Source organism: Hypoxylon fragiforme (assembly GCF_022984875.1).
Source record: "Hypoxylon fragiforme strain CBS 206.31 chromosome Unknown GGS25scaffold_4, whole genome shotgun sequence".
NCBI classification, from domain to species: Eukaryota; Fungi; Ascomycota; class Sordariomycetes; order Xylariales; family Hypoxylaceae; genus Hypoxylon; species Hypoxylon fragiforme.
The window spans coordinates 2,722,235-2,737,202 of NW_026054759.1; the positions used below are offsets into that span (position 1 = coordinate 2,722,235).

General features: G+C 47.8%; 6 protein-coding genes across 6 annotated transcripts; 4 read left to right on the forward strand and 2 right to left on the reverse strand.

The window, feature by feature from the left end:
• Positions 1–809: 809 nt before the first annotated feature.
• On the forward strand, positions 810–2,092 carry GGS25DRAFT_520874 (uncharacterized protein; the record flags this gene model as incomplete). The annotated part of the gene is made up of 5 exons (XM_049263962.1): positions 810–989; positions 1,055–1,153; positions 1,215–1,659; positions 1,743–1,954; positions 2,054–2,092. The coding sequence occupies 5 exons, from the start codon at positions 810–812 to the stop codon at positions 2,090–2,092; spliced, it is 975 nt and encodes a 324-aa protein (XP_049118042.1).
• A 1,070-nt stretch (positions 2,093–3,162) lies between these two features.
• Positions 3,163–3,990, forward strand: GGS25DRAFT_520875 (uncharacterized protein; the record flags this gene model as incomplete). The annotated part of the gene is made up of 1 exon (XM_049263963.1): positions 3,163–3,990. The coding sequence occupies one exon, from the start codon at positions 3,163–3,165 to the stop codon at positions 3,988–3,990; it is 828 nt and encodes a 275-aa protein (XP_049118043.1).
• Positions 3,991–5,271: 1,281 nt separating this feature from the next.
• Positions 5,272–6,646, forward strand: GGS25DRAFT_520876 (phosphotransferase enzyme family protein; the record flags this gene model as incomplete). The annotated part of the gene is made up of 2 exons (XM_049263964.1): positions 5,272–5,710; positions 5,826–6,646. 2 exons carry the CDS (start codon positions 5,272–5,274, stop codon positions 6,644–6,646), a joined length of 1,260 nt encoding a protein of 419 aa, XP_049118044.1.
• Positions 6,647–8,200: 1,554 nt separating this feature from the next.
• On the forward strand, positions 8,201–9,096 carry GGS25DRAFT_520877 (NAD(P)-binding protein; the record flags this gene model as incomplete). The annotated part of the gene is made up of 2 exons (XM_049263965.1): positions 8,201–8,418; positions 8,514–9,096. 2 exons carry the CDS (start codon positions 8,201–8,203, stop codon positions 9,094–9,096), a joined length of 801 nt encoding a protein of 266 aa, XP_049118045.1.
• Positions 9,097–9,691: 595 nt separating this feature from the next.
• On the reverse strand, positions 9,692–11,301 carry GGS25DRAFT_487306 (NAD(P)-binding protein). Its single transcript, XM_049260707.1, has 2 exons — positions 10,652–11,301; positions 9,692–10,528 (listed from the first exon to the last, which is right to left on the reverse strand). Exons 1-2 carry the CDS (start codon positions 10,932–10,934, stop codon positions 10,110–10,112), a joined length of 702 nt encoding a protein of 233 aa, XP_049118046.1. The 5' UTR covers positions 10,935–11,301; the 3' UTR covers positions 9,692–10,109.
• A 378-nt stretch (positions 11,302–11,679) lies between these two features.
• Positions 11,680–13,720, reverse strand: GGS25DRAFT_244682 (MFS general substrate transporter). Its single transcript, XM_049257144.1, has 3 exons — positions 13,431–13,720; positions 13,079–13,352; positions 11,680–13,008 (listed from the first exon to the last, which is right to left on the reverse strand). The coding sequence occupies exons 1-3, from the start codon at positions 13,576–13,578 to the stop codon at positions 11,790–11,792; spliced, it is 1,641 nt and encodes a 546-aa protein (XP_049118047.1). The 5' UTR covers positions 13,579–13,720; the 3' UTR covers positions 11,680–11,789.
• Between the last annotated feature and the right edge of the window lie 1,248 nt (positions 13,721–14,968).

A 14,968-nucleotide genomic window follows, 5' to 3' on the forward strand; every position in this document is an offset into this window, starting at 1 on the left:
CTCATCAGCATCGTTGAACAAGTGGTGGCTTTCAAGGTCGGATGCTGGCATCGGAAGGTCTCCCATATTTAGGTAAGGTCCTATCGGATCCACAATAGGGGCTCAGAGTCGAGCTGCTGTGTGACGTAAACAGACCAATGCTTTCGATGCAGAGACCTTTGTGTATGCGCCATCATCTATAAAAAGATCTCTGGATCTTTTACGGCCGACTTGATGTATCGATGTTAGTAAAGGATGATGGTGTTTCTATTTTGAGGCCGTAGATATCTTAGATTGATAACCTACTTAGAGGTAAGGTAAGAACCCGGGGCAGAAGCGCTGTCCTTTCATCGGGTAATAGACCCGCAGGAGAATGAATGGGATATGATCCCGACTCAGTCTATAAGTTGTACTAGCAAGGCCAGCACATTATCACTGCGTCGTATCGGAGTCGGTACCGAGTAAAGTGGCACAGGCGTAAATTAAAATATCTCTTCAGTTGTACATGTATGTATCTCAAGTAAGAGGCTAATAGGTATATGTTTTGAATACATCAAAACCTTTAACACTGCCTGTATGTCTCAGAACTTATCATTAACCCTCCATGGGAGTCTACTGATGATCGGGGCCGATATGCACGCCACACAGAGGTATATAAGCTTAGGTATACATACCACAGAGACAGCAAAACAAATATAGTCATTCTCTTTGGCCCCCAACTGATGAACCTATCTGTACGGAGCCCGATACCTTCTTGTTAATAGGTTCAACTTATCCTTTGGTGAACTCATTCTCTACTGGTCCCAGGGCCATATAAACTCCTTGTCACAATGCCAACTCTATCAATACGCGAAGACTATGAAGATGATAGCTGGAAATCAAATATTGTCATATGCGTTTCAATCTGTGGCATCGCATCAATCGTCTTCTTATTGCTGCGCTATTTATCACAGAGACTAGTATCTAGTCGTGGCCCAACTTGGAGCGATTGGTTGCTCCTGATAGGTTGGGTAAGTCAACCAAAAGGGACACAGGCTCTACCAGACCATACCTAATATAAAATGTGTTAACATAGGTCTTTTTCGCTGGCTTCGATGTTTCGTTTGCCTTGACGATCCATTATGCAGACGATCCTCACAGGTCTTATCACACAACAGAGCATATACTGCAAATTGTTAGTCTACAAACACTATGTGGAATTGCTATGGTGCTTCCTTGTATCTAACAATGACCAGCTCGACATGGTCTCTCAGAGTGCTTACAGCTTTTCTATGATGTTTATAAAGTGCAGTATTCTTAGCTTCTATGGGAGCATTTTTTCATCAAAGCGGTTCCGCTATTGCCTCTGGTTTGTCTCCGCTGTTGTCATCATATGGGCCCTCTCATTTGGGTCCATTTCTTTGCTCCAGTCTATGCCAAAAACTGCACGTTTGGATGAAACTGTTCCCAAAGGAACTTCCATTGATTATGGCACGGCCTTCGTTGTGGGTGCCCCTATCAACATCATTACAGACTTCATCATCCTATCCATGCCTATTCCATTGGTATGGCGGCTGCATGTCACAAAGAAAAAGAAGCTGCTGCTCTGTTTTACGTTTGCGATGGGGGGCAGTGCATGTTTGATCAGCATCATACGGCTAGCAGTCTCTCTACAAGATCATGGCGCAATTGCTGGCGAATGTAAGTTTAATTTATATCGCACTTCGCCCACTCTGTCACGACTTATTAAGTCTCATACTCTATGCTTACCACTTATGACACAGGGTACCAGGCGCCGTCCTGTATTTTATCTGTTATTGAACTCACAATGGGTATTCTCGCAGCCTCAATTCCAACATATCGGCCACTTTACAGGCGGTTAACTTCAAAGCATGGCTTAGCGAAAACCGTCGACCAGGACGTTGAACCTAACGACTATAAGAATAACAGGCTCGTTGACAAGAATCATCAATTCGGTAATGATGACCACCCGACTGTGAGTGTAACAGAAGAGAGCTTTTCTAGTAATACAATACTACGTAGTATTGAAGTACAATCAACTGTATCGATCGAGGCAGGTACTCATACAAACCAGGCGGCGGCTAGGTGGGAGTTTCTGATGGGGAAGATTTAATTACCTACGTTTCATAACATGTCCCCTTTAAGGATAAAAGTCTGATCTATGTGGCTAGTCGAGATATTATATATACAAAAAACAGGGAGAGAGGGAGGGTTATCCGTTGTCCAAGGGAACGAACTCTGGGCTTCATACTTTTTTTCCTTCTTCTTTTTGCTTTTGAAAAGAACCATCGTCGATCATGTTTGCTAGAAAAATAATCAGAGTACCGAGACAAAAACTAAAGTTTACGCCATATTCCAACACATCTCCATGAAGAGGTATTGACAGAATAAGCCTCTGAAACCCAAAGAGGACACGACCATAAAAACAAACACAAACTCACAACGCCACACACAAAGTTACTTAACTTAGGTATCTAGTAGTTATTCTCAATGCTGCTACCACAAGTCAAGTAGTACTACTTCACGAATGTACCTGAACTTTAGGTGATAGAGTTCCAAGCCGGGATGGTCGATAAAAACAAAGAAAAAAGGGGAACAACTTCAATAAACTTCAGACCTCCAGGGCTCTTATAAACACACATATATTATACCTAGGTACCGACCGATATATGAACCGTGCCAATATTCAGCACTTGCCTCTCTAGCGCGTATATAACAGTACCCATTGGACATCCCAAACACAACTTCATACAGTAGAATGCCGTAGCCCAGCAGCTGACTGATGACTAAACCATTGGAAAGCCAATTAGTCTTAAATCTTAAGCTAGATACACAGTTCACATAACATTTCTGACGATATTCACCATTTTAGCTACCATTTAACTTTTATTTCTAACTTCCTTCTATTCAAAATTTGATATCAATCACCAGTCCGTACTATGAGTCTTCACGTTGCCAGGCAAGTGCTAGCCTGCTGATTAGTTCTATATATAAAAAGGCTCTCCCTCCCTTCCACTGCATCTACTTCTACTTTTCTTTTCTAAACATTTCTCGTCTACCACCTACAGCTTTTGGAATTATTTGATATTCATCCCAAACAAAACACACATCAGTCACCATCTATTATCTTCCAACTCCATTAAAGTTTTATTCAAGCCCTATATTTCAAACAAAACATACAAGATGCCTCAACAAACTCCCCGCCCCCATGGACGACAACCAACAAATCCCAACTGGAAACACGGGAATATTGCCTTTTTCAAGGACGTCGATGAGTTCAACAGAACGGAGTACGACGCGTTGATTAAGTCCGGTTACCTAAGGGAAAAGGCAACGAAACACCCGGTTATCATCCTCGAATACACTGAGGATTTGAAGTACTTCCTAGTCACCACCGTGTCAGCGTACGGCTCTGGGCCTTTGAACGGGAACCTTCCACCGTGGGAACAACCCTACCACTGTCGAAAGTGCCACGACCGGTTTCGAGCATTTGCGGGTTCAAGGAAACCAAAATCGGACCGAAAGCACCTCGAACTCGCGAATGGTGAGCAGTTCCCCAAGCCGGAGACTTCTTGGGTAGACGCTGCCAACTGCTTCGTGGTCCCCGCGTCAACGCTTAAGTACTTCACCAAGGTCAAAAGCAGGTTGACTATGACTCGGGAAAGTCTCGACGACCTCCTTAGTCACATGAGGGAAAGCTGGAAGTTCGCGGAACGCTGGACACATCCTGCAGTGGTCACAATGATGGGGAATTCGGAACTTCGTTTGGCGCCTCGCAGCAAAAGCTCGCCGACAACAAAGCCGGCCACTTGCACAATGCCAGCTACTTGCACAATGCCAGCTACTTGCATAGTGCCAGCTACTTGCATAGTGCCAGCTACTTGCGCAGTGCCAGCTTCAATCGTCTCCCCATCCAAGCCTGGCATGATCACCAACTGTTCGATTACCAGCCAGACGGCTCGATGGTCTGACGTTGTTGCGAAAGGGCACCAAGCGATATGCCAGACGTAAGGCGAAGCAAGAGTCGACATCCACAGAACGCAGAGCAACATCGTCATTAAGCGAGGATCTCCATCATCTCCCCGAGGACTACGGAAGCCACATATCAAACGGAAAATTCACACGGAGCGAATATCACTTATCTCCTGTCACGAGGCGGAACCTAAGAAACGCAGAACAACATCATTGTTGCGCGAGGATATCGAACATCCCCCCCAAAACTATCGAAACTATATATACATGTAAGTTGTCTTTGGTTTATCTAACTCCTATATAGGGCAAATCCTTGACACCTAACACCATAGACGACACGACTAACCACGTTGAAAGTAGTAGCCACAAAATAGGAACGACATCGACTAGAACGATATCGACTAGAACGACATCAGCTAGAAAGACAGCAACTAAATCGAAGTCAAACACGACAAGCCAAGTAGGCTGAGCAAAGTTCAAGCTAGCATGGGACGAAAATCTAAGTCAGCTTGAAGCTATGGAGGAATTGAGTTTGGCGATGATCTACAAAGATATGGGGCCAAATAAGCTTCCATGCCTAGAGACAGATCACGCCAAGTGTTTATTATTTATGGTTGGATATGGTGGGAGAATCTGAATACTTTACAGGTTTTCCCCTCGTGTGAGGTTTTCCCTGTATTCAGCACCGCGTGCTGGCGAATGCGTATTCGAGAGGGGAGAGTTTGGTATATGTTGAGCACTTGTATGGATTAACCATCTCTGTATCAACCTACACAGGTACTATGAACATTGGCATAGATACAAAAATACGAAGCTTGGATACAACCCATACCTTGTTTGAATGGTTTGGCATAGTTGATTGAAAATCAGTGTGCTGTAGTTGGCGGCATACTAACCTTGTTAATGGTGTTTTGGAGATGTTGTGGATAAAATGAGCAAAGTTTAATTATAGAGACAATTAAATACGCGGGATAAAAAACTTTGTAGAAAGTACTTCAGAAATGGTAATGATCAATTGTGAATGTGAAGTCTGAAACTGCACATGTGTTGAGGTTAAAAATAGGGGGGACTAGCGTATCTGGCAGCTGTCAGAGCGGTACAGACGGTCCACTATCAGCACTAAAAGCCGATTACCTCCGGGGCTATTGTGGGTCTCATCCTACCTACTAGGTTAGGTACCTTTGGTACCCTAGATACATTGTGAACCTCAAGGTTTACCTCATATAAACATTGAACCTAAAACAGAGTAAAAGTCAGTTCCTCTTTCGAAAGAAATAAAATATTCACTCGTTTCCAACCTTAATCTTTCTGTTTTAAAATATGCAATATGCTATCCCGCCTAAAAACCCAATCGAGCCCGAACAAGTGGCCACGATCATGTTGTCTTGGTACGGCCTAGAGCTAGTCTCCAGCCGAAAGATCCAAACCCTATGGGCGGGTTACGGATTCATCTACGAGATTACTGCTCGCGCCACCAGCGAAGAAATTGCAGATGAGCTTCAAAGAGCTTGCCGCCTCGACTCGGCCGTAGAATCTTTCCCCCTCATACTCAAGTTCATCGCACCCCCGCCCCGGCAGCTAGGCCGTGAGGACGAGGGGCATCTGCGCAAGGTGTTGAGCTATGAGGTTGAGCAGTGCTTTTATAGCGACGTTGCGCCTGGCCTGGGGAGCGCGACGGCGGTGGCGCATTGTGTTGCCTCAACGCGAGATTCGCGCGGGAGACCTGGTGCGGAGCGGCTGGATGGTGTGACTGCGACGAGTACGTAATTTTCGGGATATCTACCCATGTAGTTTGAAAAGCCTACCGAAAAGCCGTCCATTACTCTTTTTCGCTTTAATTGATTATATGAGGGTGCAATATTGACGTCTCCTAGTTATGACGGATCTACGACCTCGATACCCCGTGGCGGGCGAGAAGAGGTCGGAGCTGAACGAATTGCAAGTCCACGCCGCGCTAGACTGGCTATCTAGCTTCCACAGGTCCACTCGTAAGCTAGTCCCCCGGGATCTCCGCGAGTTCCTGCTGCCGCCTCTCGACGAGGCCAAGAGAAGGCGGGGCGGCGATCTCTCAGGGACTAAGTTGTGGTTGAATGGGGGTTACACGTACCTCTCCACGCGCCGGAAAGAGTATGCTTCCCTTGCCGAAGACGAGTACTCGGAGTGGTCACCTGTGCTTTGCGCGCCGACGACTCCAGGGCGGCAATCCATCGCTGAGATGGTGGCGAGCTTTTTGACGCCCCGTGGTCGCGACTGCGAAACCCTTATCCACGGCGACGTCAAGTCGGAGAACTTGTTCACCACCAACACCGGACGCGAAGTTGCGTTCTTTGATTTTCAGTACGTGGGCGTCGGCCTCGGCGCTTGCGACTTGGCCAAGCTCTTTACGTGCTCGGTTCCCATGACCTTGCTCACGGACGGCGACGGTGACGTGGCGGAGGCGGCCCCGATGAGTCAAGGTGAGAAGAGTTTGCTCGCTTACTACCATTTTAAACTGGTAGACGGTTTCAAAGATTCCGAGGGCGGTTTAATAGAATACAGGTGGGAGGATTTTGTTCGGCATTGGGAAACTGCGCTGGTCGACTGGCTGAGATTCCAGGCTTCGTGGGGGTTCTGGGGTAATACGGAGTGGCTGGAGGCTAGAGTTAGATTCATTTTGAAAGATCGGCAGTGGAGAGACTGGCTTCAGGGAAACTGAGAACCTTGTCTGCCGCAAATAGCAGACCTTTGCTTGGGTTCCCATGCTTGCTAACCAAACGACATAACTAGAACGAACCATCAACTGCTTTACCAATCTTCTGAGGTTTAGTGCTTCATTGATTGTGTGGATACATCACGAGGCAAACCCATATTTGCTAATCCTAGAACAAACTCAATCTCTTCCAACATTTATTCCCAAAGGCAGTCACCTACTCGACGTCTGGCCGCAACCCGTTTCGTTGGGCGCGTGGCATTTCTCTCCCAAACCAGGCCAAAGTCCATAGACCAACCAACTAGTTATATTGGGATAGTCAGCAATCATACTACATACTATAGGCAACAGTCGATGTCAAGTAAATCAACAAAGGTCTGTGGCATTGGATCAAGAATTCATAGGTAAGGCTTAGGTAGTTACCAACCTAGGTACGAACTCCCAGTCGTATAAATAGGGGCGTGGGCAATTTTATATGCCTGTCTGTAAAGATTTCGACATGTTGAGGTACAGTCTAGAGTGCAATTGCTATAAACTCGGCTATTAATACAAGACATTCACTATTACTTATCTATCTACTTCGGTCGTATTGTCAACTTTCCCTGGACAACATTGCGCCGGCTAATTTAGGTACCTATGCGTGACTTTCGTAATGTAACCAGCCTCCAAAGGGCTCTGCATGAGATATGGCCAAGACCCTTCCAGCTTAACGGCCATAAGGCTGGACCTATATTATACACTACTAGTACGGAAAGCAACTTTTAAGATGTAATAAGAACGAAGCTATAACTTATGGCGTTAAAGAGTTACATGGAGTATGAGTTTCTAGAATATTTAAATAGCACGGTACTACGATGCTGTCTTTTCTCCACACCATATCAATACTTTCTATATGAGTTCTTACTAACTTCAAAGTTACTATAGAGAGAACAAAGTCAGGTGATTTATAGATGGTCACATCTATGGATGGAATAGAAATTCATGTGACACCCTACTGGGTAGTGCGCTCGCAGTCTTAAATGGAGTTACCGAGTTTAGAAAGGCTGAATACAGCTGCCGAGATGCAAATCCCTTCTCGGATCACAGATTCGTGTGGGGTAATCTAGCCCTAGGCTACCTTGGTAAGGAATCCCCACGTGGATGTGTGTAAATCTCCCGAATTAGTATCTAGCATGCTTTTAGGATTCTTCTTAACACCGGCATAACAGTCCGTACATACTAATAATACATTATATTGGCCTTCTGAGAGAATCCAGATGTAGCTTTGAGACACTCCAGCTTGCCAAGCTGGACGAATAGGAAGTTCGGGAGCTGGGGGGGAACAATATTCCTACATTTCTTTATGACACACATACCGAGGTATGCAAGCTCTATATAGGATTTTAGATGTACTGCATCTTATATTACTCACTAAGCCTCACCTTCGTCATCGATATTGTCCTATTTGTACATAGAGCCAATTGGCATTTAGACTCTTGGCCAACTCATTTACAATACAAACTTCCAGTTGCACACTACCACCCAATATATCCCACTCTCCCCAAATACGTAAACGAGAAAATGCCGTTCCCATATAAGACAGTCCTCCTAGTCGGCGCAACATCGGGCATTGGTCTCGCGCTGGCCGAGCGCCTGATCGAGAACGGCGTCTTCGTAATCGGCGTCGGCCGCCGCAAGGAGCGACTCGATGAATTCGTAGCCAAGCATGGACCCTCCAAGGCCGCAGTATCGCAATTCGATATTACGAAGCTTGACGAGATCCAAAAGTGGTCCAAAGAGTAAGCACTTATCTTCTCACTTTACCTAGCCTAGGTGTAGCTAGGCAGTTTAGTAGGTAGCAGGTAGCTATACTAACCCCTCGCCCTCCGTGCAGCATCACCACCGCCCACCCCACCATCGACGCCGTGATCCTCAACTCCGGGATCCAGCGGACCCTCGACTTCACCAACCCCGAAGCCATCGACGTATCCCGAACCCTGCAAGAGCTGCACACGAACTACACGTCCTACCTCTTGCTAACCACCTACCTCCTCCCCCACCTCAAGACGATCGCGCCGCAGCCCGCCGCCCTCGTAGCCGTGACCTCCGGCCTCGCCATCGTGCCGCTCCCCCGCTGCGGGAACTACTGCGCGACCAAAGCCGCGCTGCACTCGCTCCTGTGGTCGATGCGCGCGCAGTTCGCGCACGACCCCTCGTGGTCGCACCTCCGGGTGATCGAGATCCTGCCGCCGGCCGTGCAGACGGAGCTGCACTCGCAGCAGCGGGAGCTCGTGGCCATCGGCGAGGGCAACATCGGCATCCCGCTGGCGCAGTTCACCGACGAGGCGTGGGCGGGCCTGCTGAGGGGCGACGACGAGGTTCCCGTCGGCATCGTCGCGGAGACCCTGCACGTCGCGGAGAAGCCGCGGCGCGAGCAGTTCGAGGGCATGGTGAGGAGGACGATGACGCGGAAGTGACTCCCGCGGACGGAGGGGGCGGGGGCGGGGGCGGAGGGATCGTCGAGGCTGTGATTAGGTAGGTGCGGATGGCACTTTGGTTGGCTGGGTAAGAAGAAGGGCGTGGGCGGCGACGTGTGTGGTTGAACATAGGTACATGAGATGCATACATGCAGGCACATACATACATACTTACCTAGGTTAGATCCTTACTAGAGGTTGTTGGTAGAATACCTAAGTAGATGAAGAAAAAAAAATCATGTCAAAAGCGCTAGGTCTAGTCTATCCTAAGTGATGCTACAGTATTTCCAACTTTTTGCCTTTTTTTTTCCCTGTATCATCGCAATCTCAACCCTTTCCGCGCCTATCTAGGCAGGATGAAAGCGTCAAAATGGACAGTACTTCCTCATATGATCCATTATTAGCGCTAATTAATTGAGAGAATAAAGTATTAACTACCGACCCCTCACTTGATTGAGGAGTCTTCATATATCCATATACTAATTAATATCCATGGAAACGGGTAGCCTTAGGTAGAATATAGATAGTGTATATGCGGGAATGAGGCACAGGCGATACTAGTATCAGTGGTATGCCAACCCAAACCCATGTCAGGAAAACTGAGCCGCAGAGAGATGACCACAATTGCCAAAATGATTTCTGTGATTTGCTTTCTATTCATCAAAGTTTGTACTAAAAGTGTAGAAATGGTTCAACGCTTTCTTTACTTTGTAGTAGAGATATCGACTTCCCAGCACAAAGGGAATTCACACTTCCGGCTATGGCCTTTGTACAATGCAACTATATCCCCACCTCCCATCGCCTAGAGCCATGTGCTGTATTGCCATGTACTACTGCATTTAGGCGCTTAGGGATATACCGATTCAACTGAGTATCTCAGTCTGTCTACTTGCCAGTCAACCGCCGTATCCAGGCGCCATATTCTATCTACCTACCTAGGTACTTACCCAGGTGACGGAAACATCATTCCTCCAAGACCAAGACGGCTTCCACATTAGACTTCGTCTTCCCACTCAAGCTTTCCACTCATCTCTCCCCAGCTTGACAATGTCATCCGACCCTAGGATCCAGTATTTACTCGGCGCCTTCCCCTCAGCAGCCAACGTAGCCGCATGCACTGCAGCGCGTCCAATGACGTCAGCGTCCTGGCCCCAACTGTCCTGCCAGCCCCGCGAGACCTTGCCTATGCCGTGTATGAGGGACATGAGGAGCGGGCCGCCCAGGTGCGGGACCTCGCGGTCGCCGATGATGATGCCGGGGCGCAGGATGATGGCCTGGTCGAAGGCGAGCGACTTGATCGACTCCTCGACGCCGTTCTTCATCTTCGAGTACGGCAGGTAGCTCCCCAGTATCGTGTCCGTGCCGGCCGACGAGACGAACACGAAGGTCTTGACGCCGGCGGCGTGGGCGGTCTTTGCGAGCTCGACGTTTACTATACAGGTTCAAGGCGTCAGCGTGTCAGCATGTGTTCCATTCTGTGTAGTGTGGCAATGACGCAATGCGTGCATGCATGCGTGCAGTTTTGGCGTAGCACGGATCAAACGGGATGTCTTACAATCATGGTCGATTTTCCACTGGTTTGCGATGCCGCCGGCAGCTTGTCGGGTGGTCCCTAGAGCAGAGAAGACGACGTCGGGTGTAGGTTTGCTGGACGAGAGACTAGATGCCCACTTGGTGGTGTCGGGCTCGATGGTGGCAGTCAATTTGGGGGACTGGGTTTTGGGCGCTCGACGCGAGATGGTTTGAATGGCCTTGAAGGCATCGAGGCTGGCAACGGTGGATAGGATAAAGCTACCGACCAGGCCGGTGCTTCCGAAGATTGTGGCTGTCGATGTCATGGCTGCGAAATGGGTCTTAGAATGGAGATATGTCGCACAAGATAATATCGGTGATGGATTCTGAGACAACGAGATGCAGCTGTCGTTACCTAGGATTGGTAGGTATTTATGATGTACTACTAGTAGTAACTACTGGCGTCGAACGCTTAGGGTACTATGCGTACTACATATATCTACCTAGAAAATGTGCATACATACATATGTAAACCCGTGGTTACCTGGTATGTCGGTAGGTAGTATGTAACTACCTACTATGTAACTATGTATTGTACATCCACCCTGCCAAGTAGGCGAGCATCGCTTTTTCCAGGGGGTGTTCTCACCGGTACACTCCGCCCAGTCTAGGTAACTAAAATTACTAAATAGGTATATATGTAGTTACATAGTACGTAACTTTACGCAGGTACATGTATGTAAGTAGCTATTTAGTGTAACCAACGTACCGGTAATGTCAGTTCGCGCGCTTATTAATTCAATGTTCATCCATCACATACATCTATCACATCGTCTCAAGAAACCGTCGTATAAACTTCCTATCAGAACCTACCTCAATGATGTTTCCTATCTTCAGCACCGAAGATGAAAAGCACAAAAGTACTATACATACCTACATACCTAGGTATGCAGGGGTATAAAGTCCGTATGTTCCATTTTATGGATATCGTGGATAACACCACACATGTATAAAAGCCTATCAATGAATCCAATATGGGCAATGCGACAGGTATGATCCCCTTTTATTGAAATATTTCGGTGCCTTTTAACTTGACAAGCACCTGGGTACCTAGGGATGTATGCTTGGAATTTCACTAGCTGCCTACCCGGGCTAAGCTACAATGTATGTATCACTTTGAATCAAACCTCGCCCATGTCAGGGCCTCGACGCGGGCTTCTACTTCGAAGTCTCTGATTCCCGTCCGGAATTTGGAGACCAGCGCTTCCAAACTCCAGCCTGTCAGAACTCGACTCTTTGCTACCGCTATCAGTATCACTATCAGAACCAGTGTCAGCTAAGCTTCGCAGCTCCATCTCTTCGTCATAGACACGTCTTGAATCTTGTCCAGTAGATAAGTCGTTCGGCTTGCTCTCATGCTCGTGAAGTTTCATGTTCACGAATAAAGCGTAAAGGCCAAAGTCGTACGCTAGGCGGCAGCTGCCTGCCATAACGAATGCGATCCAAAACCGGTCATTCGCTGCCAGGAGACCAGTGATACTAGGTCCCGTCATTGCGGCCAGGGTCCTGACCGTCGCTGTGATTCCCATAACCGCCGTTCGCTCCTCTGGTTTTACGACCGCAGCAATAAAAGCAGCTCGTGGGGCTTGGTCCATATTATTCAGCCCTGCCCGAATAAGCAAAAGCCCCGCCGCCACCCAAAGATGCGGGGAAAAGGGGAATATCAATACAGCTGCAGAAGACGGGGTATGCGTGAACACCATTGTGTTAATTAGTCCAATCTTCCTCGCCAGAGGACCACAGAATGCCGCCGAAATCCCTCCAAGAAGATAGCTAAAAGAGGTTATATCCCCCAGCGTCGACTTGGAAGGGTGGAAGGTTTTGTCGATGTAATAATTGGTCAACGAATACGGCACCATACCATCCGCAAGTGAGTCAACGGCCAGTAAAAACCACAACTTATACATGATAGATCGCGTGGGCGCCGATATCTGAGCAAATCGGTTAGAAAGCCACTTCAGAACCCTCGTAAACCAGAACGAATGTTCTTCAGATCCAAAAGCCACTTCCGGTGGTTCAATGCGACTTTCCACATTCGCATCTGCATTTCTCACGTCATCTTCCTGGGGTAATTGTGTGTACGTCTCCTTTGACGGCGGAAGTTCACAAGCATCCGTCAGCAACAGCATCAACCCAACATTGACAAGGCCCATGCCGGTATAGATCCAGAAGAGAGCATGGTATGAATCAATTTCCGACCACCCGTCTTTGCTCTGCAGGAAGTGCAGTATTCTTCCTGACAGCTCGCTTCCCAATGATGACCCAAACAGCGCGATCGTGACGTACCACGCCAAGACATCTGCCCTCGTCGAAGAAGTAGTAAGCTGTGACAGCATTGACCTAGGTGTGATCATTAGCCATTTCGCAATCCATGTACTAGAATGTAGCCTATTGCTTCTATAAGACATACTCCTCGATACTCCGAAAGGGGCCAAAATCACTTCCGGTGATACTTATAACACCAACAATAGCAGCGAAAAGTAAGATCCAGAAGTTTTCAAAAACCGCGAAGACGACGCCACTCAGTACCATCAGCAGAGAGCCGCAGACCAAGACCTTCCGCCTCCCTATGCGGTCTGCAACGAGCGTGATGAACGTTCCTAGGAATACATCCCCGAGCAGCGTGAGCGTCATAAAAAGGCCAATCTGGTGGTCGGATATATCCAAGGCAGAGAAAAAGATGGCTGCAGATTTTTGTCAAAACACGCACACACAACAGACCAAAATCGATGGATCTGTTCAACGAAGCAAGTAGTGCATACCGAGAATCAGCGCATTCGTCCCGTACGCAAACATGCGGCACGTGCGCGCAAGAATAATGAGGTACGCATCCCGACCGGCCTCGTTGATGGCGGCGATGCCAAATTCATGGTAGAACCATCTCGCGCCCTTTGCCACTTTGTCCAACATTTAAGCTGCCTTCCTTTTACTCAACAGAAATGCCGATTTCATTGGTAAATTGAAGCGAAATCTATGAGAACGGTGGAAAGTTGTGCGAAGGAAACAAGTGGACGAACGACCGGCTGGGCACGGAGTCACCGGCCAGTAAAAAAGTACCGGTACCGGCGCTTGCAGGATTCCCCATTCCCCATTTCCGACTAGCCTCCGCGCGCCCTGGTCTCGGCAATTTCGGATGGGTGAATGCAAATGCGTCCAGTAGCATATAGAACATACATATAGCAATAACCTCGGGAATCAAAAGAAAACGAAGTGTGGGGTCCGGATACCGGCAGGCTTCGTTAGACGATCCCGTTTCCTTCCGGCTTGGAAATCCGCGACGGCAGCGTTCGATTTTGTTGTAAAGCTAAGCTGTAAATACAGAATTTGGTTGCTTCGTGCCCGACCTCGGCATTGCATCATTTGTTCCGTGGTGTACGTCAATTATTCTTTTTGCCGGACTCGACCGGGGCGTCGGGTAGCAGTTTTGCTAATCAAAAAAGAAAAGGGGCCCCCTATTCTTTCTATGTATCCCTTTGTGTGGCATATGACAAGTAGATTTGTAGGTTAAAAGAATCAAGCCCTCCAGTTTATTTATCACCCTCTCTGGTAAACTATGCCTCTTGAATCGCTCCACGAAGCCATGGCATTGATAGGTACATGCTGACAGTACCTACCTAGGCAGGCATCAATCTGTTCTTGAATTGCTGGGTACCTAGGTAGGTAGTCAATGACCAGTCTATGAAGTCGGAACAACAGTACACAATAAATCTCAAAAGAAGACAATCCGCTTATGAATAAAGAGCCCATGTTTGTTTCCAGCCATAACCATCTCTCATCGTCTTACCACGATGCCTTTAACAATGAAACAACCACCGTGCTCGTGAACAAAAGAACTCGCTATAAAATAGTAGCATCCTATTCCTTCCTATTATATCTAAGCTCCCTAGGCCAATCAGACGTACTTTTTACTAACCCAACCATTCACCGTCAATTTCCTTTCCCCAAAGGTATCCAAGTGTATCTCGCCAGCCATATAAAAAAAAAGAATGGATTCCTTCCTCGAAGACATCGGCTTCGACCTCAGCCCGCGCCAGCTCTTCGTGTACCTGCAGGTGTACCTGATCATATACTTCGCGGTCGGGAACCTGCGGTTCTTCTACGAGAACGCCTTCTTCGAGCTCTGCAACGTCCTGCTCGCCACGGACTACCGCGCGCTAGCCTCCGGTTCCGGGTCGTATGCCTCGGCGTTCGTCTGCGGCATCCCGGGCATGCTTTGGCGCTTCAGTAAATACTCCGTTGGCCTCCTCGGGAGATTGTCCTCGAGTTCGTTCGCTTATGTTTACAAAGCCGCGAGATTCGC

Coding starts and splice junctions, on each gene's coding strand:
- GGS25DRAFT_487306 (XM_049260707.1), bottom strand. CDS start 10,934: ATGACATCGACAGCCACAATCTTCGGAAGCACCGGCCTGGTCGGTAGC. Junction 10,529..10,651: donor GTGGAAAATCGACCATGATT/GTAAGACATCCC, acceptor GAACCTGTATAG/TAAACGTCGAGCTCGCAAAG.
- GGS25DRAFT_244682 (XM_049257144.1), bottom strand. CDS start 13,578: ATGTTGGACAAAGTGGCAAAGGGCGCGAGATGGTTCTACCATGAATTT. Junction 13,353..13,430: donor GACGAATGCGCTGATTCTCG/GTATGCACTACT, acceptor AAAAATCTGCAG/CCATCTTTTTCTCTGCCTTG. Junction 13,009..13,078: donor CCCTTTCGGAGTATCGAGGA/GTATGTCTTATA, acceptor GATCACACCTAG/GTCAATGCTGTCACAGCTTA.